The sequence below is a fragment of the Podarcis liolepis genome (assembly GCF_965112155.1).
Source record: "Podarcis liolepis genome assembly, chromosome: 2".
Classification (NCBI taxonomy): Eukaryota; Metazoa; Chordata; class Lepidosauria; order Squamata; family Lacertidae; genus Podarcis; species Podarcis liolepis.
Genome location: NC_139555.1, coordinates 58,493,274 through 58,516,080, shown reverse-complemented (window position 1 = coordinate 58,516,080; position 22,807 = coordinate 58,493,274). Strand labels below are relative to the sequence as shown.

The 22,807-nt window shown below is 41.5% G+C and overlaps 1 protein-coding gene and 1 long non-coding RNA gene across 2 annotated transcripts; one reads left to right on the top strand and one right to left on the bottom strand.

Moving 5' to 3' along the window:
* Window positions 1-456: 456 nt before the first annotated feature.
* CATSPER3 (cation channel sperm associated 3) lies at window positions 457-22,791 on the bottom strand. The gene is made up of 8 exons (XM_083488210.1): window positions 22,580-22,791; window positions 20,326-20,479; window positions 17,102-17,341; window positions 9,457-9,639; window positions 7,677-7,817; window positions 6,395-6,514; window positions 3,128-3,285; window positions 457-731 (listed from the first exon to the last, which is right to left on the bottom strand). Exons 1-8 carry the CDS (start codon window positions 22,696-22,698, stop codon window positions 635-637), a joined length of 1,212 nt encoding a protein of 403 aa, XP_083344336.1. The 5' UTR covers window positions 22,699-22,791; the 3' UTR covers window positions 457-634.
* On the top strand, window positions 3,292-5,972 carry LOC310699768. The gene is made up of 3 exons (XR_014522231.1): window positions 3,292-3,769; window positions 4,379-5,722; window positions 5,761-5,972. It is a non-coding gene; the product is annotated as an uncharacterized lncRNA (long non-coding RNA).
* Window positions 22,792-22,807: the final 16 nt, after the last annotated feature.

Sequence of the window (22,807 nt, the reverse complement as noted above, 5' to 3'; positions counted from 1 at the left end):
ACCCAAATGCTACCATGCACTCCAATTGTTCATATGTGCCCTTTGAGTTGAGTAAGTCTTCCCCAACCTGGTGCCTTCCAGTTGTTTTGGGGTAGAAGTCCCACCATCCCTGACTGTGGCCCATGCTGCCTGGAGCTGATGGGACTTGTAGTCCAAAACATCTGGAAGGCACTAGATGTTGGAGAAGGCTGCTATAGGTGGTGGTCATGGCCCAGGCCCTTGTTTGAGCTCTGTGCTGTGAGAAACAAAATTGCACACAGTCATGGGATCCTTCCCCTTCCCCACAGCAACCAAAAGACTCTCCTACACACACGGAATGACTCCATTAGTTTGCAACACATCTGGGTTTACCAGTTAAAAGCTTCCACATGGCCTCAGGAAAAATCACACGATATGATCTAACAGTTTGACCTAAGCCTATAAAGATAGAAAGAGATACAGCCGCAAACACAAGGATGTATTAGCAAAGCAGCCAAATTACGTTTATATTTCCTAAGATGTGAATACAGACAAAGTAAAACTCTAGCTCTGCTGCAAGTTCATGGAAGTTCTTCCATTCATTTTGCTAATTGCACGAGATTTTTCAAATGGGGAAAAACACACTTTTTTGTTAGGTAGCAGGAAACTCAGGTCTTCACCTACGAGTCTGCAGGCTCTGCAAAGGCTTTTCGTCTGCTTCTTGCAGCATATTAGTCAAAACGGCAACGATTTCATAATACAATTTTTGCAGCCTGGAATGAGAAAACAAGCAAAAGACATGCAATGATCATTTCATGATGCTACAACGGGTCTCGAGAACATAAGAACACCCTGCTGGGTCAGTGGACCCGTGGCCCATCTGGTCCAGCATTCTGTTCTCACAGTGGCCAACCAGGTGCCTGTGGTGAAACCCGCAAGCAGGACCCGGACACAAGAGCCCTCTCTCCTCCCTTTGATTCCCAGCAACCACTTCAGAGGCACACTGCCTCGGACAACAGAGGTGGAGCATAGCCGACATGGCTAGTAGCTGTTGACAGTCTTGATGCCCCATGAATTTATCTAATCCTCTTCTAAGGCCATCCAAGTTAGTAGCTATGACTGCCTCCTGCAGGTGCAAGTTCCATAGCTTAACTGTGGGAAGAAGTGTTTTCGTTTATCTGTCATGAATCTTCCAGCATTCAGCCTCACTGGATGTCCAGGAGTTATCATGTTAGGAGAGAAGGAGAAAAAGTTCCTCTAGCCACTTTTAATAAACTTCTATCAGGTCACCCTTCACTCTCCTTTTCTCTAAGTCCAAAAGACCCAAATGCTGTAACCTTTCCTCATAGGGAAGTTTCTCCATTCCCTCGATCATTTGGGTTGTCCTTTTCTGGACTTTTCCCAACTCCACAGTATTTTTATTTTTTAGGTGAGGCAACCAGAAGGAAGCACAATATTCCAAGTGCTGTTGTGCATTAGATTTGTATAACAGAATTACGATCATAGAAGTTTTCTTTTCAATCCCTTTCCTAACAATCCCTAACATGAAATTTGCTTTTTTCACTGCTGCCGCCATACACTTGGTCAACATCTTCATTGAGCTACAGTCTCAAGCCTTGTTCCTAGTCAGTCACCATCAGTTCAGACCTCATTGGGATTCCTCCTCCCCAACATGCTTCAATTTACACTTGCTAACATTGAACTGCCTTTCCCTTTTTACTGTCCAATTACAGTGGCACCTCAGGTTAAGTACTTAATTCGTTCCGGAGGTCCATTCTTAACATGAAACTTTTCTTAACCTGAGGTACCACTTTAGCTAATGGGGCCTCCCGCTGCCACCGCTGCGCGATTTCTGTTCTCATCCTGAAGCAAAGTTCTTAACCCGAGGTAATATTTCTGGGTTAGCAGAGTCTGCAACCTGAAGCATATGTAACCTGAAGCATTTGTAACCCAAGGTACCACTGTACTCAATTTGGAGAGGGCATTTGGGAACTCTTCACATTGGTCCATGTTGTTTGGTATTGTCTACACTGACTGGCAACGGCTTTTTGGGGTTTCAGACAGGAATGTTTCCCGGTCCTACCTAGAGATGCCAGGGATGGAACCTTAGACCTTCTGCATACAAAGCAGATGTATTGTATGGACGGTGTGAGTTTATATATTGATCCCATCAGTCTAAAATTTTATTTATTGCTTCTTTCTGCTGCTTTGAGTTATAGTATTGTTGTTTTTAGCAAGTCATTTGATGCATTTTCTTAAATATAAAAGCAGCTTAGAATTATTTTAAAATAAAGAACAATATAACATTCATCACACACAGATTTACACGATCACATATTTTTGGATCCTGGAAGCAATGTTTCCAAGGTGCAAGAAACAGCCCCAGTGGCTTCTTACATTCAGCCTCTTAAGTCTCCTCCAAAGATCTGCCACATTTTCATCAGTAGAAACAAATTATCACAAGATCCATATGCATCAGTTGGCAAAACAGAGTTTAAAATGTGACTAAATATTCAAGTGTGATCTTTAATCATTTCCAAAGCTTCATTCTTCTAATTCTAAATGGCTAGCATTAAGGTATTTGTAGGGCTTATTCAGAAAGCTGTGCCTTCTATATTGTTCATGCATTTGCTAGGAACAAGAGTCTACAATGCACTTTTTCATTCATTCCTTGTTTTGAACAGAAATATCCTGACTGGGAAGCTTCTGTTCTTGCAATTTTTACATGTTTGAAATAATCAGAAAGCTGTTAAACATGATTCAAACACAAAAAAAACCAAGTTTTACACCTCTCCTATGGCAAGACCATTTCAAACACTAGACTGCCTTCCATTTCAAAAATTCCTTGCATTTAGGAAGATTGGGAAGATTATCCCAGAACCCATCGCCTTGAAGTTCTAGCTTTCTACATGCAAGGAATGCTTTTGCCCCCTTGGAAGCATTCAGTCATACCATTTCCCACCAACATTTAGAATTCATTAACTTCACAGTATTTAGGAAACAATGCCACACACTTTAAAAGACCCTTTCTGTTAGATCTCAGTACAAACATTACAGGAGTTAAGGAGTGTTATGGATTTAAAATAATTAGCATTGGCTGCAGTGAAATAACTATTAATATGAACGTGATCAAACTCTTATAATGGTTGACTTAGGAAGTGTTGCATACTTATAAATTGTGGCGTCCTGACGATCCAAAGATGACAAATATAGATCGATGAATGGCAGGCTGCAACAAAAATCTTCTAAGATCATGGGATCTGTGTGAAACAGGGTTTTCTTGAAGCTTTCCACCATTTCATCAAAGGTTCGATATTCTGTTGATTTCTGGTGTGAAAAGACAGGCAACCGGTTTAATGCCAGCGCAACCGGTTTAATGCCAGTGGCTTCACAGAGCTGGTTATACTCCCAACAACTTCCACAAAAGTCAAAAAAGCAACATTGGAAAGGGGGTGAGTTTTTTGATGTTTTAAAGCAGGTAGAGGTGTAGGGGTGGGACATTTTTCAGCCCAGGGGACAACCTTCTGGTACCCATGTGGCAGTGATGGGCAGGGCCAGAGGGGAAAGGACGCAGAGCAGCAAATGTGAATGCTTACCTTTGAATGGGAAGCGAGTTTCTACACACAAAAACATATCCCCTATATGTCCTCCATAGAGACAAGCACGAGGCATTATCAAGTTCAAGAGCACATTCTAGTCAGGCACAAGTGTTCAGGGTACAAAAGGTGGCCTGGGAGGAGTGTGGCCTGGAGAATGTTCTGCGGGCCAGACAGTGATAACTTGAGGGCTGTATGTGGCCCTCAGGCTTGAGGTGCACCACCTATGTTGTTTTTTTTAAAGTAAATTTGTATTGTTTTCCTTACATAATCTTTTCCAACAAACCATAATAATACCATACATTCCCTTTGACTCTGCCGAGTCGTGACTTCCCTCCCTCCCAACAATTGGTATATTTGACCCCTTTCTATCGCGCACATCATTCTCACAATAATACTATAGTACATTGGAGGTATTATGTCAATCCTGCTAGTGTCTTAACCTCTTTGCAATTCTTCTTTAAGTATTCAATAAATTTACTCCAATTATTTTGGTATCTATGATCTTCCTGGTCCCGGATCCTCCCTGACAATTTGGCAAGTTCTGCATATTCTGTCAACTTCACCTGCCACTCCTGGATGGTTGGTATGTCTTGTGTTTTCCATCCTTGGGCCAGGAGGGTTCTTGCAGCAGCCGTAGCATACATAAATAGATTTTGGTCTCGCATTTTAATTTCTGCTCCTATTAAACCTAATAGGCACTCTTCCGGTCTTTTGGGGAAGGTATACCTAAATATTTTTTTGAGTTCATTATAGATTGATTCCCAAAAATTTTTAACCTTATCACAGGTCCACCACATATGGAAATAATCCCCGTCTATGAGGTGCCCCACCTATGTTTTAAAGTAACAGAAGTCACATCCAGATCAGGACTGGTACATCTTACCCTTGAATTTCTGGGAGAAGTTTTGTGGGATTTAAAAAGGGCACCATATGGGTAGCCCTTTAGAAACTTTACAAAGTTTGTCCATATTCCATTACTGAGACTGTTTGGGTTTTGTCAGGGAGGAGTCATAGACATCTAGGAAGTTGCTGAGCACCATGTTTCCCAAGGAGCTCCTCGCATCCCTGCATGGCCCCCTTTCTGCATGCCTTCCAAAATCTGTAGGATCTGTGCTTTTTTTCTAGAAAAAGAGGTGTCTGGATCTCACAATGCATGCCTGCCTTGTTCTCTTATTAATGGCAATGGTGTCCACTTGAGAGGTGCCAGAACTGAGTTCCAGTCGGAAAAAAAGCCCTGTGTAGGATCCTTCAGATTTCAAAAAGGGTCAACGGAACTCCGTTGCATATGAAGATATGAGTGAATGTGTGAGTAAGGGATGTGTATGTATAAATTATAAGAAAGCTTAAGAAATACACTTCCCAATTTATGGAACTTGATTCCAAGTGAGGCAAGTTCTATCCATGGGCATCTGCAGGAATGTTTCATGTGCGGGGCAGGGGATAAATAAACATACATAATTAGCATGAGAGAACAGGTCTACCATCTCTGGTAGTTCTGGAGACTTAGTGGTGGTAGCTAGCCTTCTCTTTGTCTAATTGTCTAGATCTGATTTCTTAAATGTCAGTCACTGCTATGACTTCATTCATTGGCCAAAAACCCCTAGAGGTGGGAGCAGGTTAGTTTCTCACAAAAAAAAGGAAAACACATGTTGCATCACATCTCGGGTTTTACAGATGCCTGAAACAGGAAAAAATAAAAATAAAAGCTGGGAATTGGATACTTCAGTTCATCCAGCGGCAGAGGGGACTTGCCTTCCTTGCTCTCTGCCACAGATGCCCAAGGCTCCATCCCTCGTTAATTTTAAACAGGCCTTAATAACCATTTTTCAATCTAGGATAATGAATGCTGTTCTTCAGAGTTAGGTAAGCCATTTCTTTCCTGGTATGCAAACTAGTATATTTTGGGAATAGAACTGGATATCTGCATTGTTTTAAATAGTTTTGTTCTTGGGTTTTATGGATATGTAGTTGTATATCTGCTTTGGGATGCAATATTGCCTTAAAAGCGGTCAAAAAGCCTATTAACTAAAATTAATAAGCCACAGCTAGTTCATTCAGGAGATGTAACAATCCCAGCCCTAACCAGCTACAAGACCAACACTTGAATATGCTCGGACAATTTCAATAGTCCATTTAGATTTTATAGCTTGAAAGCTAGGTATAATGTGTTAAGATATTTCCGTTCCACCTTAAAAGGGAGCAGGCTTTCTCTGGACCCAACATTCTGTACAGCGTTGGGCTCTGTGGCCCACAGAGTGGAGCACAGCTGTGGCTTTCCCACTTTATAAGCTAAATGAACAACTTCAGTCTGAGCATTAAATGACATGAAAATCTACAACTTGGTCTACTTTTAAAATTCTCCACAGGTGGGTTATTTTCTTGGTCGGTTATTCATTCTTTGTGAATTAATGGAGACTAACTGAATGGTGCTGTGGGTTAAACCACTGAGCCTCTTGAGCTTGCCAATCAGAAGTTCGGCGGTTCAAATCCCCGCAATGGGGTGAGCTCCCGTTGCTCGGTCCCTGCTCCTGCCAACCTAGCAGTTCGAAAGTACATCAAAGTGCAAGTAGATAAATAGGTACCGCTCCGGCGGGAAGGTAAACGGCGTTTCCATGCATTGCTCTGGTTCGCCAGAAGCAGCTTAGTCATGCTGGCCACATGACCCGGAAGCTGTATGCCGGCTCCCTCAGCCAGTAAAGCGAGATGAGCGCCGCAACCCCAGAGTCGGCCACAACTGGACCTAATGGTCAGGGGTCCCTTTACCTTTACCTAACTGAATGGGAATCATCTACTAAAAAGTATGCCCTTAATGCAACGTAACATTATTATGTGCTAACCTGCTGATTCAGTAATGCCTTTATTTCGTCCTGTTGTCTTTTCAGAATGGACTGCTTTTTTGCCATCAGAGCAGCATGCCTTTCTGCTTTAAGCTTTTGCTCATATTCATCAGTTGTCCCCTGGTTGTATCGAAACAAAGGGTGATAGAATATCTTGAGACAAAGCTCCTGTTCATTTACTACATCGTCAGGAAATTTTATTTTCTCAACCAGTAAAAGAATAAGATATGTGTAATCCCTCTCCTTACACCCTTCCCTGCCTCCTTAAGTACAGAGCCAAGGTGATCCTCTGCCTTGGATATCCCATTAATCAGCATTTATTACTGGTAGACAAACTGTTCTAGATACTTTGTATAGTAGAGCAGCCCAGTTCATAACCATATCCTTTGTACTTCATGCCAAAGTAGTGATATATCATTCTGCAGAAGTAACAGCATCAATATATTTGAAGTAATTGTTTATACAGTCGTACTTTGGATCCCGAATACCTTTGTACTCGGACGTTTTGGCTCCCGAATGCTGGAAACCTGGAAGTGTTTCCTGAACGCTGGAAACCTGGAACGTTTGCAAACATTCTCTGGAAGCCGAACGTCCAGCAGGGCTTCTGTGGCTTCCAATTGGCTACAGGAGCTTCCTGCAGCCAATCAAAAGCCATGCTTTGGTTTCTGAATGTTTTGGAAATCGAACAGACTTCCAGAACGGATTCCATTCAACTTCCAAGGTGTGACTGTATACACTTTGGGTCCAGTTACAGATAGGTAGCCGTGTTGGTCTGCCATAGTCAAAATAAAAAAATCCTTCCAGTAGCACCTATAAGACCAACTAAGTTAGTTCTTGGTAAGAGCTTGGTATGAGCTTTCGTGTGCAAGCACACTTCTTCAGATACACAGTGTGTATCTGAAGAAGTGTGCTTGCACACGAAAGCTCATACCAAGAACTAACTTAGTTGGTCTTATAGGTGCTACTGGAAGGATTTTTTTATTTACACTTTGGGTGTTAATGTTCGTCCCACAAGAATTTTCAGCTTGCAGTAGGACTATGACAGATCTAAATCACGTGTGTCACTATACCCATTTTGCAGTATATAGATAAAATATATGCCTAAACTGGATGAAAATTAGACATAGGATTTAGACTAAAATTCACTAATCAGAGCAGACTTTCAGTCACAAATAGTTCACATGTACAGCAGTTTTGTGGGAACTCTGTAAGTGCTGGTTATCAAACAAATGAATTTATACAGAGATAAAATTGATATCTCTGCCACACAAAGGCAAGTTACCTGAATATCCATGATAACAACGGCAATAAACATATTGAAAAACACAAAAAATCCCAGGAGAATGAACACTATTGTGAATGTCCGGCTTGAAACAAATTTTTTGGCATCCAGTTCATCCTGCAAGTCTGTCCAGCCATCAACCTGAAAGGTCATCAGATCAGTGATTAAACTCTAAAGAAGAATCAACCAAGTTTCATATAAATCATAGTGATTTAATTTGGGGTTGTAAGACTCCGATTGTAAAGCAGTTGCTTAGTGTTGGAGGCTTTTTGGGACAAGAGGGGTAAAAGTTCTGAAGAACGTTAAATGTACGCAGGGAAGCTCTGCACAGAGGAACCTGGCAATTATGGGAGATAGAAACTTAACCAGGAATCTTCTCTCCTTCCAACTGGCTAAAAGATTGGGAAGAGGCGTGAAAATATTGTGCATAAGTTGAGTTGGAAAATAGCGTAGTTAACTTAAGAGATGAAAAGATGAGAAGAGATAGAGATTTGAGCAGTTGAAAAGCTGCAAGAGAGCAAAAAGGCTGAAACACTAACAGTGCTGGAACACTAGAAAATGTTTGGCAGCTCAAAGGGGCACTACAACAGAACGAGTCAGCATATGGGCACAGGGGAACCTATATAAGCAGGGGGTTACAGATTCATAAGCATTGGCTTGGTTGGGGAAACAGTCTAGAACAGGTACATTTATCTCAGGTGCATTTATCTCTCTCTCTGTATATATATATTAAAAATCTAAAATAATTTCCTCACATTGCTTTACTAAAACCTTAATTAAAGGTTGGGGTTTTTTTTGGGGGGGTGGTCTGTGAGCTTGTTTTTCACCCCAAGCTAAGTGCCAAACCATTCTATGGTATAGGGGAAAGCTTAGAAGACTGTTTAGTGCAGGCGGCTGAGGGCCCATGGTGGTAGAAGATATTGACCTGGTGGCAGCAATGAAATTAACAAGACTGAAGGTTTGGTTTGGTTGGTTTTTTTGCCTTTCTGCCTTCTGCAATGCAATACATTCTTCCCAACACACACACACACACACACTGACCCATGCCTATACTTTCAGATTTAAAACAACTGCTCTTACTAATTAATAGTAATTTGACAGAATCAGAAGATCCTTTGGCAGTAATCAGCCCAACCCACTGCTTCATGCAGGAATTGTTTGGGGCAATCATTATTGTCTCTGAGATCTTGATCATGCTGTTGTCCTTGTCCCATTTCACATTATTACCCCTCTTTGTTCTGGGGCCCATCTTGGTGTGTTTGCACTATATGTGCACAAAGATAAACATGGGGGAGGACAATTGATTATGGGGGGAGGGAAGCCACAAAACTGTTCTCAATGTTTGTCCAGATATTGTGGGGAACATTGAAGGAAAATTAGGTTCATTGGCAAAATACTTATCAGGGATAACGATGGGGATGAGATGCAAACTGCACCCACTCTACAGTCTTCTGAAAAATAGCTGAAGACACACTCAAGTGTTCAATAGCACAGTGTGATACCAGCATGTTTTGCTTTATGGGACAAACAGCATCTCTAGGGAGGATTTTTGAATGAGTGAAACAATGGCAAGGGGAAACTTAAGCAACCATCACCAGAACCATGTTCCTCATCTTAAGTAGACCACTCCCAGAAACTACCTTTGTCCTTAAAATAAGAAAAAACCTTGAAACATAACATATCTAGACCTAGTTACACCCTGAAATAGTTTCTATTCAAATTGATTTTGCCATTATAGAAAAGCAATGTGGGACAGAGCTAACCAAGAATGGATAATTACCGTCACTAAACTGAAAAGAGTGAAAAAGGCAGCTGCTAGGGTGCCCCAGTTACGTGTGTCTCCGTGGTCGGGGTCTCCATACAAACCCTGACCCAGAATTGCAAAGATAAACATGAGCAGGAACAACAGCACCAGAACGTAGATCACATTTTTGGCAGTTTCGGCCAGGGCTGCCACCAGGACCTGGGCAGAGTGGGAAGAGAGAGAAAAGAAAAGCAAGTGAATCCAAATTTACATTATGTGAAGAAAAAAGTTTATTAAAAAAAATCAGGTAGGAAGTAGGGTTGGGGATCTTCCTTTCCATTTCAATCAGAGCTTCTGTTTCATGGAGTGAAGTCATCAGTGGCAGGGCATGGGTGGATACACTCAAAAAGAACCAGCAGTCCTAAAATTTATTTCAGGCCTTTCGTCCCCTTTTGTGTTTGATAACTGATTCCAGAGGAACAAAACAGCAGCACACATAGCATCATTTGTGAATGACTTCCACTCATCTAATGGGGTAGCTTTCGCTTGACCCATTTCCAGATATTGATCACAGCTTGGATCCTAACCAGGCTTCTGCAACGGAAGAGATCCTTTCATTCATGGATGGGACCAAGATCCAGCAAAGGATCTCACCAATGGGAAGATCCAAAGTCTCACCAGCATTGCTCCTCACCTGCAACCCTCTGTGCTGTTTCTCCTGCTGCTCTGGAGGTGTCCCCCAGTCCCCCTGAACAGAGCTTTGGGGCCACAAGGGCTGCAGGGGAACGAGAGAAGAGCCCAGCCTTTCTTTATGTGCTAGGCAAAAGTGACAAAATTCATCCATGGGGATCATTTGTAAATGACACCATGTACTTGTGTTTTGTACTGAAGAATGGGTTCCCAGGTACAGCATTCTGAGTCTGAGACATGGCTGCATCTGGAGTTACTGACACCAGTTACAAGTCCTTCTACTAGGCATGGGAACTGCCAAACTGACTATAGCCTTGATCTAACGGCACAAAGCAAATTCCTTTGCCACGCAGGAAAGGCAGATGAGCATCTTATCCTGGCTTTGCACAAACCCACTAACCAGGAACTGACACCTGAACAGACCAACAAATGGATTTGGGATCTGAAGTATGAGACAGTGTTGGCAGTCACAGATGTTTGTCTTAAAAGGACCAGCAGATTATATAAGAACCCCTTTGGCATTTGTATTTGGCATCGGTATGCTTTCTGTAGTGAAAGGAAGGCAGCCAGCTCATTCTTTAGTCAGTCTCTGGAGTAATATAATACTCAAGCAGTGCGGAGTCTTCTGTAGTTTTGAGTTAATAGAAATGTTTGTGATCTTGGCCAAGATCCATGACCAACAGTCTGACTCAAGCGGTATTCCCAAGTCAGTATTCCCATCCGTTCCTCAGAGAGTCTAGTGTACATTCTGATGTAATTTGTAGCACTTTATATGAGTTCATTCTGTTTAGAGTTCTTACCCAGTGACCCTGTGCTTTTCGGTGCTTCCTCTAGGGGCATATTAAGCAGGAGTTCTCGTAGTGCAAAAGACCAACAAGACCCACATCTGTTTCATAATAAACATTACTGATGCATGCAGTCAACAGTACTGTAGTGGCTTTGTTATGGAAGGAAGGTTCCTTGAGAAGTAACTACTTCCCTTTTGACTGTGACAACTCTATGTGGGATTGAGAAGTTATTACTTCCCTTCTTACTGTGACAAGTCTACATGGGGTTAGTAATTCAGGTTAGGGAAGCATCAGTTACTCCAGCTATACTGCTGGTGCTAAGCATGACATCTTTCTTTCAGAGAACCGCAAGCAGATTTCTGCTTGCATAATGGGCCTTTCCATTCACACCTCCATTGTGTTGATTGTGCTGAAATCTACTTTTGAGGGTTAGGTGACTTTCAGGAACAGTTCATGAGTGGTGTAGTGAGAGGGGGGATTATCAGAAATTGCACAAACAGAAGTGTCTTCCATTCATGCCAGTGTGTCTTTTAGATTCAAGCCACTCTATAAATGTTGGCTACCTCCACACAATGGATTATTTAGACTCTATTCACACTCCCGGTAACTGATGGCCAAGGTGCAGGGAGCTAAAGTCACCCACTTTCAAGCTGTTGTTGGTCTAGCCATTTATTACTCTAGATAAGTCTTTCCCAAACTTGGGTGGCCAGCTGGTTTTTTTGGACTACAACTCCCATCATCCCTAGCTAGCAAGACCAGTGGTCAGGGGTGATGGGAACTGTAGTCCAAAAGAATCCATAATGCTGGACTGGTGTAGTGACCAAGGGTAGGGGCGCAGGAGAAAGGTCTCCCTGCCTGGACACAGGATCAATGCAGAGAAGGATGATGCCTTTAAAAGTGATATGCAAATAAATAAATGCCCCCACAAAAGGGGGGGTGCTTAGCACCTTGCACGATCAGGCTCTTAATCATGGCAATAGAACTGGCCCTCAAAATGAGAAGGAACAAACCCATTTACACTCCACAGCATGGGACGTTTTTATAAAGCGATGTAATGGTGCTCCAGTCAATCAGGGATTTGGATACAATCTTTAAAAAGTCAGCCTCCCTTAAGGAGAGCTGTAAAATGCCGGTGGTAGCAACAGGCCAGCAAGCACCCCTTGAATACCGGCATCCAATAACTTTGCTACCCTCACATCCATCTTTACATTCCTCATCTACGCCTTCAAAAATTCACAGCGGTTCCTGTCGTTAAGAAGAGGCTTTGTGCCTCTCCATCTTGTAAACTGCATGGAGATTAATCCTCAGTACATCATCCTAAAAGGTCGTTTTCAGAACTGGGCATTCTAAACATTTAATTTCAAACCAAAAGGCAGATAAACAGAGCATGCATCCTCATCAGGATTGTTTCTTAACATAACTTCTCTGTGTGGAATACCAATGAGGAAATTATATCCTCAAGGTGGAAATTTATTGCACCAAGGTGGGAGGCAGAAAATTGTAATGAGTTTGGTGGTGGTTGTTTTTTTAATTAATAAAAGGGAACCATACTAAGAAGGTGTTGTGGGCTTTTCATGCCTTAAATTCCATTTCTTTGCTAAAAAGTAATTTACACAGCAGTTAATAAACTATAATGCAACCTCCTACATCTTTCGGGGCAGGAGCAGTTATCAGTAAAACACAAATATATTGGGGGGGGGGATGACTGCTTTCCTTAGCAACACAGGGAATTGTCACACTACTTTGGGCCAAAATCCCAAGTCTAATATTTTACCTGTGTTGTGGTTAAAGGAAAAGGATGCAGAGAACCTTACAAAGAACCTCAAACAATTCCTCAAAAGAGAAATCTTTAAGCACCTGGGGGGTTGCCTGGGCCTAAGGTATGAGTGGTCTGCTGTTGCATTTATAGAGTCACAGGTTGCATGTCTACTCAGAGAAGTAAATCCTATTGACTTCAATGGGGCTTACGTCAAGGTAAGTGTACACAGAATTGTAGCCTTAAATGTGTCTGTTCCCCCCAAATACTAACTTGACTTCAAGGTTATACAATTCTGTGTGCTCAGATATGCATCAATGAAGTGGCTATTTACTTCTTTATAAAAGTATTTATATTGTGCCATCTCATGTTAAAAATTGAGTTGGTATACAATATATACAAATGTACAGTGTCAATTCAACATTGAAAAAAGAGGCTTCCACCAGTTAATTATACACTGCATTAAATCAGTTTTCTCTCTTCCCAATTTTATATGGGGTATCCCTTTCTTCTAGTATTATTAGCAAAGATAAATGGAAATGCCTGATTTACCTTCTATAAATTGCTGGTAGTTTTATATACCCCCATCCCAACCTTGTCCCCCAGAAACACTGGATAATTAGCATATAAAAACCTGGTGATAACTGAAGTCCAAGATCAAAAGTAGCGGGATAAAGGCTCAAAAGTGATCATTATAAGAGCTTTGTGCCTATAAATGTCCCACTTCTGGTGAACTTCCCCAGCCAATTAATGACAAGCAGAAACTTGCGGCTGAGCAGCCACTACACACATTAGCTCCCCACTGAAAACTAAACCTCCAAGGTTGCCAGAGAAAATCATGAGTCAACAGTATTTAGGCACACAGTGTGTTAGAATTTATGTGCCTATATATGTGCACTCCTGCATACATTTATAATGGCTAAAGATTGCAGATTTATAAGTAAACAAATTTATGGATTATTTATTTATATCAATACACAAAAAGGGACAGGCAAATTTGATTCGGTTTTTTATTCTGACCTAATTTGCTCCCCCCAAAACTGTACGCAAACCAAAATCCTTCAGTTCACCACTTCTCTGAATTTTGTGATCCAGTTATCTAACCAAAAAATGGGCACATAAATGCATATATTAGGGGGAAATAAACATGCAAATATTTCAGTGAAAATAACTTACAATAATTGCTTGGGGAAATGTGTACATTAGGCTAAATTGCATAAAAATGTATGTATTAGGAAAATGCACACTAAAATTCCCAAGAAATTTTCATGATGCAGAAACGTGGTGAGCCAAACCTAATGTTGGAAAAGACGAAACAAGAATAGAAACCAAATTTGGGGCAATCTTCACTACACATTTTTAAAAGTACAGTGGTACCTCAGGTTAAGAATTTAATTCATTCTGGAGGTCCATTCTTAACATGAAACTGTTCTTAACCTGAAGCACCACTTTAGCTAATGGGGCCTCCCGCTGCCACCACACCGCTGGAGCACAATTTCTGTTCTCATCCTGAAGCAAAGTTCTTAACCCGAGGTAATATTTCTGGGTTAGCGGAGTCTGTAACCTGAAGTGTCTGTAACCTGAAGCGTATGTAACCCGAGGTACCACTGTATCATACTTCTTTAAACAGTCATTGTTAAGGGTAATGAGAATACCCCTCTTCTCTCATAGAGCTCAGAATTCCCTGGGAAGGGGAGCTGATTGTTAAACCATTCTGGAAGTGTAGCTCTGTGAGGAACATAGAGGCCTCCTAACAACTCTCAACACCATTAACAAACTAGTTTTGCTGATTCTTTGGTGTAAACCATGGCTGATTAAAGTGGTGTGATATCACTTTAAATATATAGTGCAGATCATGGGACCTTCGTAGATTCATCCACCCCTAGTTGTAACTGATTAACAGATCATTTATCAATTAATTCAGTTGGCTATTCAACTAAACTCAGATGGTTCCCAGTTTTTTTAAAAATCAAGCATCTCCCTAAATTGGTAGCTATTGTGAACACCCAACTTTTCTAGAGAGCCCCTCCCCAAATGTCTGCTAATTACTGTATTTACACGAATCTAATGGTCGCCTTTTTTGGCCAAATTACGTTGCAAAAATTAAAGTGCACATTAGATTCGATAGCACATTTACATTCGCCAACAAATACTTTTTTTGGTTTCAAGGTTCTGAAAAATAAGGTGCACATTAGATTCAACAGCACATTAGACTCGAGTAAATACAGTAATTAGCAGACATTTGGGGAGGGGCTCTCTTTTAAGACCTTGGAGGTAAGTGACCTCATAAGACCTCAGCCTGTTAATCAGAACAAATCAACAAACAGAAGGAAGTTGCCCCTAGTTGCAAACTCTAAGTGAAAATTTATCTGCCAAGCTTAATCTGAGTCCTGACTGCCTTTTCACTAGCTTTGCTTCCCACCCTTATGTACAATGTTGATTGATCCGTGTCAAGAGAGGGTGAGTTGCTGTCATCCTTTCTCTCTTCCCTGACAGCATGAGAACCACAGGGGATGTAAAGCCATCAAGGTTGTTCAGGAGGGTAGGAGGCAAGGCTTGTGAACAATGCTGATTGATCCACATCCCCAGAGGTTCTCATGCTGTCAGAAATGAATGAATGAATGAATGAATCTTTATTTGCATCAGCCATAGCAATAAAACAACAATACGATATACAAAGAAAACAAATAAAAAGTCAATTATATAAAATACATTTTAGGGTTTTGAATCAGTAGTCAAATACAGTGGTACCTCTGGATGTGAACGGGATCTGTTCCGGAGCCCCGTTCACATCCTGAAGCGAACGCAACTCACGTCTGTGAGTCGCAATTCGCCGCTTCTGCGCATGCGCGTGACGTCATTTTGAGTGCGCATGCACAAGCGGCAAAACCCAGAAGTAACACATTCCGTTACTTCCGGGTCGCCGCAGAGCGCAACCCGAAAATGCTCAACCTGAAGCAACTTCAACCCGAGGTATGACTGTAGTGGATCTTATTCTGATTGCACCAGCTAAAAACCTTGCAACCTTTGCTGTCACCTGCTCATCTTGATCTGCCAAGAGAAAGGACACTGTGGCAGTGGTTGGGCAACCCAGAATGGACAATAAAAGAGGGGTGATAATCTCATTCCTCAAGTCTTTATAAAGAGGGCAAGCCAGAAGGGCATGCGCCACCAATTCGGTACTGCCATCTCCACAGTGACATAAGCGTTTTTTGTGTGGAAACTGTTGGAATCGCCCCTCAAGTACAGCCGAGGGCAGTACATTCAATCTTGCAAGAGTAAAAGTTCTCATGCTGTCGGGATAGAAAGGATGGCAACAAGCCACCCCCTGGTGACATGGATCAATCAACGTTGTACATAAGGGCAAGAGGACATGCTTGCGAAGAGCCAGAGCTCAGGCTGAGGTTGACAGATCTGCTTTCATTTAAGTGTTTGCAACCTCAAGGCATTTCATTTTGTTCAAGAGCTAATCAAGGGCAGGTTCTGCCAAGTAACATCTCAGTAGCATTTTAAATGCTAAAAACACAAGGCCAGACAAGCAGAATCCACAAAACAGGCTCCCTCTACATGGCAAACACAATTCAGGCAGGAGAAGGGAACACACAGTTCATACCATCTCCTAGAATCCTTCGCCAATGGATTTTAACATATTTTGTAAAATGAAAGCTGGTCATGTGCTATTAATAACAGCTATTACAGGTTCTGTGTCTTGACATTATTAAACTACAGATAAATGTTATGCTATTATTGAAAATTTGCATTACCTTTGCGAAAATAATGAAACCAAAAGAATGCAACACTTCATGATTTAATTCCTTTTCCAAATCTTCTTTGCATATTTTTAGAGTTTCAGCTGTAAAAAGGGCAATCCCTGTTCGTTGAATTTACGTGCACAGCTTAACCATGTTAATAACTAGGAATATTGCCTGATCCTGACAACAGATGTCAGCAGTGAGTACAGCACACAGTCCAGAACAATTTGAGCTCCATGGGGCTTACTTCCGAGTAGAGATGTATAGGACTGTGCTGTTACTCTGAAACAGAGACTATTTGTTTCCTTCCCTGCTGATGAAACTTGGGGCCAGGTTAATTGTATGGGAATTAACATAAGCTTCCCCACATTTAAAATAAATGAATAAATCCCTGTAATGGAAAACTGGCATTTAATAGGGCAAATAAAATAAAATTCATGGTAATATTCTCTGTGGGGGGGGAGGTGTTCAAAAGCAAAAACACTGGGCAGCATTCAGAAATGCAGCCTGAGATGGTCCAATTCAGGAAGAACTCCTTCCTGTGTGCTTTTCACACATTTGAATCACCCTCTGAGCAAAAGAGAATGGAATTAATCCTCAGCGGGGGAAGGAGATGGCAGTTTGGAAGAGGAAAAGTCTAGCTGTATTTACAGCTGACATCTTTTTTCACCGCTCATGAAACCACATCCATTTACCATCATCCCTGGGCTGTAGAAGAGGAGTTTGAGAACCCGGAGGGACTGGAATCCTTTGAGCATCATTGCAGTATGGTGCATTTGCGGGTTGCTTCTATTAATGGTGTATGGGAGGTAAGAAATGAAAAGGACAGTCGCATCGAATCGCTTATAACCATCCTTCCAGTAATTAATGGGATCCAGGTAAAGGTTCATCAGAAACTCTGCTGTATACATGGCCACAATAATCAGATCTGCTACCTGAAAAGGGAACAAAGGTGAATTGTTAGGAGGAGTTATTTTGGTGATTGAACCACAAGGGAAGTTACTGCTGAAATGGCTTTTGCTAGGTAGACCACAGACTCATTCTTACAGAAATAAAGAACTTCAGATACATGGCCAACATCAGGCTTAATCTTATGTAGGGCCATGCTGAATATTTCCCAACAAGCATTTTCAGTATGAAATATTATTTTGAGGGGAAATGAATTGCTGCCTCTCCCCCAAAGGCACAGTACAGAGGCCTAGGATGTCAGAAAGATAAGGGACGGGGAAATCACATTTGCCCTAAAAGATTACCTGTGGGGTGTGGTCTATTTCCCGCATGGGAAAAGTACATGTTTGAAATTTATTTTGGAATGATGCATAAGTAATAATAGTAATAATAGTAATAATAATTTATTTATACTTCACCCATCTAGCTGGGTTTCCCCAGCCAACAGGCAAAGGGATCAGCCAAAAGGGGAACATAATAGCAAAGACACATTAACATTGGTTTTAAGGCTGCTGTTACATATATGGCATAAACAATGTCTTTCTTTTGGGAGTGTAGCACAAGTAGGATAATTAAAGTGCAAAATGCATGCCCATCTCCCACAATGCCCAAGGTGCAGGTAGGGCATGCAAACTTATTGACTTCCATTCTCAAAACCTTGACATTAGAAGGGGAAAAAATGTTTTCAAGTGCTGAATGGACTTCTTGACAGTAGCCAGACTTCTCTTTCTGCTACCACATAACAGGGATATATAATTAAAGAGTTTGTCTACAGTAGCTGACTTGACTTCATGTAAGTTAAGACATCCAAGGTGTGTGAAAGATAAGTGTTTCTAAAGAGGACATCTAAATCATGAGAGAGCAATTATTAACCGTGCGCTCACTTCAAGTTCAAAATGTTATTCAGGCTCAATTATAAAAGAAGAGTCCTACAAATGCAATCAAAACATCAGCAGGTGGGCATATCACTAACAACACCGAATACCAGTGTGGGCAAAAATAGCTGTCAGATAAAAGGTGTTTCCATCATACTAAACATGCAGTATATTCTACCAGCAGGTTTAGGGCTATTTGAGATTTGTGATATCAATGAAGAGGAAAGAGAGTATGACAGAGAGCCATACAGCACATGGTTAAGTTATGGATTTTTCCACCTGAATATATAGTGATAACTACCAATGGAGGATAAGGCTATCAATGGTACTAGTCATGGGGTGTGTGTGTGTGTGTGTGTGTGTGTGTGTGTGTAGCTTCCAGTGTTAGCTAGATGCAGTATGGCTCTGATTACCAGTTGCTAGAATCATGAGTGTTAGTGTGGTTAAGTCCTGTTTATAGGTTTCCCATAGTCACCTGGTTGGCCACTGTGAGAACAGAATGGTGGACTAGATACAGTGGTGCCTCGCAAGACGAAAAGAATCCATTCTGTGATTCTCTTCGTCTAGCGGTTTTTTCATCTTGTGAAGCAAGCCCATTGATGGATTAGCGGATTTTACAGACAGGAGATAGCTTGAACCACATGTGCAAAATGTTTAAACTTTCAATGTAATAGAATGGGTGCAGGATAGTTTTATCAATATTTATAGTATAGGCTCAGACTTGCTCCATTACATCACCATTAAGTTTTGAAACCATGTTGATAGGGCATTTGTAACTATTCTAATCCAAATTCTTCTCCCAACGTAAACAAGATTTTTCAGTAATGTAAAATATTGGAATTCACAAACAAGGACATCAATAATAATAATAATAATAATAATAATAACAACAACAACAACAACAACAACAACAACAACAACAACAACAATAATAATAATAATAATAATAATAATAATTTATTATTTCTACCCCACCTATCTGGCTGGGTTGCCCCAGCCACTCTGGGCGGCTTCCAACAGAACATTAAAAACAGAATAAAACTTCAAACATTAAAAACTTCCCTAAACAGGGCTGCCTTCAGACATCTTCTAAAGGTTGGGTAGATGTTTATTTCCTTGACATCTGATGGAAGGGCGTTCCACAGGGCGGGTGCCACTACCAAGAAGGCCCTCTGCAGGGTGAAAGGCCAGGCTGGAAATATTATGGTGTAATAACCTCATTGTTATTTTTTAATATTTTCGACTCTTGCACTCTTTTGCTAATCATTTGTTATTCCTTACTCTCTGTTTTGTCCTCTCCCTTCAACCTCTTCTCGACTTACCAGTAAGCTCTCTGAGCAGTGAATGTGTCACTTCTGTGTTCAATACTAGGGTCAAATAGTTGCAGCAGCGGTGGTGGTAATGAGAGTAAAAAAGCTGACATAATGTAGTGGTTAAGTGCATGAATGGAAAATCTATGGCTCAGATCGATCTGAGGAGCATTAGAGAAACTATTACCTGACAACCATCAGAACCAGTGTTTAGGGATAATAATATTGGCCTACCATATAGGGTATTGCAAATATTGTTGAGATTACGTACGTGAAATGTTTTGAGTACTGAGACCCTGATTCTCCTGGTCATGACTAACAGTGAAATTCTATTGGGTTCAATGGGACGTACTCATAGGTATAGAGTTGTTATAACAATTGAAACTCACAATTCACTTGAGGCTTTCATTTGAGCTCTAACACAACAAACATAAGCTAAATTTTGGCCTTAGTATTTATACTACACTTTCTCCAATTCATACTTTATGGAGCAATATTAATAGTGGACCTATTCCTAAATTCAAGCTGGCGTCAGGTATAGTGAATAAGGTATTCCATCGATTTAATGCTTTTGCTTGACAAGAGTATAATATAAGGCATTACTCATATCTTGACTTGAAGTCAAGAAGAAAAGGAGAAAGGAATGAGAGAGCCAGGTAAACTCTGTACTTCACTCTCCCCCTGCCCCGCCCCAGTTTATTCCCTTCTTCTTCTTCTGGAAGAGAGAAAGTGGCTTTAGAACAATAGAGAAAAATGAAAAGTTCAGGCAATCAAGAGTCTTGTTACCTCCAGGAAAAAATGTGACTCATAGCGAACTTTGTAATCTGTTTCTATGGCCAAAAATATTGCATTGATTGTGATGGTGCTGATCATAACTGATTTGAACAGAGGATGGTAGAATAATGTTTCAATGAACTCGTATAGCTCAATGTCTTTTCTCCTGGAAAGAGAAAGAGAATGACAAATTTGTAAAACAGAACATTCTAAGTTATCCAAACTTAAGACAAGCCTGATGGATCAGGCCAGTGGCCCATCTACTCCAGCATCATGTTCTCACAATGGTCCCCCGGACGCTTCTGATAAAATCTCAAGCAGGTCCCAAGTACAAGAGCACCCTCCCCTCCTGCGGTTTTCCAGCAATTGGTATTCAGAAGCATTACTGGCTGTCACAGCATAGCAACCATAGCTAGTAGCCACTGACAGCTTGATCCTCCATAACTTTTTCTATTTGTGCAGTTCTGGTCACCTCCCCTCAAAAAGGATATTGAAGAGTTGGGAAAGGATTGGAAAAGGACAACCAAAATGATCATGGGGCTAGAGTAGCGTAGCGCTTGGGACTTTTCAGTTTAAAGAAAAAGTGAATAAGAGGCGACATGATAAAAGCTTATAAAATTATGCATGGCATGGAGAAAGCAGATCGAGAAAAGTTTTTCTCCCTCATAACACCAGAACTTGTAGGTATCTAATGAAGCTGAATGTAGGAAGATTCAGGACCGATGAAAGTATTTATTCATTTAGTGCCTAGTTAAACTAAGGGACTCCTCTCAGGAGGCAAGGATGGCCATCAACAAGGATGGCTTTGAAAGACAAATAGAAAAAGTTATGGAGGATAAAGCTGTCAGTGGCTACTAGCTATGGTTGCCTTTTCTTTTTACAGCTGCACACTAGGTTGACATCTTCATCGATCCATCTATGACCCCAAGGTGTGAGCAGTCCAAGAGATGTCAAAAGCACTTGCTCATTTCAACAAGCAATATCTAAACCAGTTGTTCATACCATGCCCCAGTAGTACCTATGAGAAATCCATTGGATTTAGACAGGATTGCTGGAACCATTAAACAGGGGGTTGGTCATTGGATAGGGAGAGCTATCAAAGGAAAGCTATGCCCTGAGCAGGGCAAGATTTGTCGGATTGTTGTTTCATTGGGTTGACCCAACAAGTTTGGTAATAATATTTCATGTTTGCATTGCTCAGATGAGCATCTGTAACAATAGTTTTATAGATCATCTCTGTCCCTTCTTCCAAAAGTAAAGCCACTTTCAGAGAGAACTCAGAAGTGGCAAAGGTGATTTGAATCCCATGTAACATAGAAGGGGTGTTAAGCACCTCCATACACTTCTCCACTCTTATTTCTTTCTAAAAAGGGGGGGGGTGATCACCGCATAGATTTAACAACTAATTTGGCCTTTAAGAGCCCATGCAGATAAAATGCATGTTTCCTCGCAGCAGCCCCACCCCACATTTGGCAACAGACCCCCACCCCCCATCACTGGCCTTAACCTCTCAACACAGCTTACTCCTCCATGGTTCATCCATTAACACTGGCCTGGCTGACAGCGGCTGGTGGGAATTGTATTCCACCACAGGTTTCTTCACCCTTGAATTAAAGCCTCCTGCGAGCCCAAAGTACCCCCACACAGAAGAGGCTGCGTTTTGTGCCCCAGTATGATTTACTGTTCTGGCCTTGTCTCCTTTCAGTAAGTCTTCTTCAAGGCATGTGATTCAATGTCTCTTTCTACTGGGTGCGATTGGGTCATTCAATGTTCCAAATTGCAAGTACAACAGAACAACCTGGCCCCAAAAGAGTTGTCCTGCTGTGCTTGGGGGAGAAGCCACGCAGCTCAGTGGTTGAGAACATGCCTCCAAGTTCAATCCCTGCCATCTCCACTTCAAAGGATCCCGTAAGTAAGAGATGGTGCCCAAGACTCTGGAAAGCCACTGCCAGCCAGAGGAGGCAGTATTTGGCCAGATTACATGCTTCAACATTTGTGGAACCGCTTCTGAAGAAAAAGCAGCATGTGAACCTTGGGTTACTGACGCTTCAGGTTACCGAGAAATAGTACCTCGGGTTAAGAACTTTGCTTCAGGATGAGAACAGAAATAGTGCAGCAGCGGTGCAGCAGCAGCAGGAGGCCCCATTAGCTAAAGTGGTGCTTCGGGTTAAGAACAGTTTCATGTTAAGAACGGACCTCCGGAACGAATTAAGTACTTAACCCGAGGTACCACTGTACAGCTAAAAGGAACCAACTGAAATCTTACCTGAATCCCCACACATAGTGTTTCACATCAACATCAGATTTGGACTTAAAATACTCATAAGATAGCTGGTCAATAAGCTGATGTTCTTCAGGTAACTCTACAGCCACCTTTTCAGCCATCTTTGTAGGTGCTGTTAATCCCCCTGCCCCTTAAGGAGCACTGGAGATTTGAACAAGAAAGTCTAGTGGAATAAGAATGAAATGTTCTATGTGGACTCACTCCCTTTAT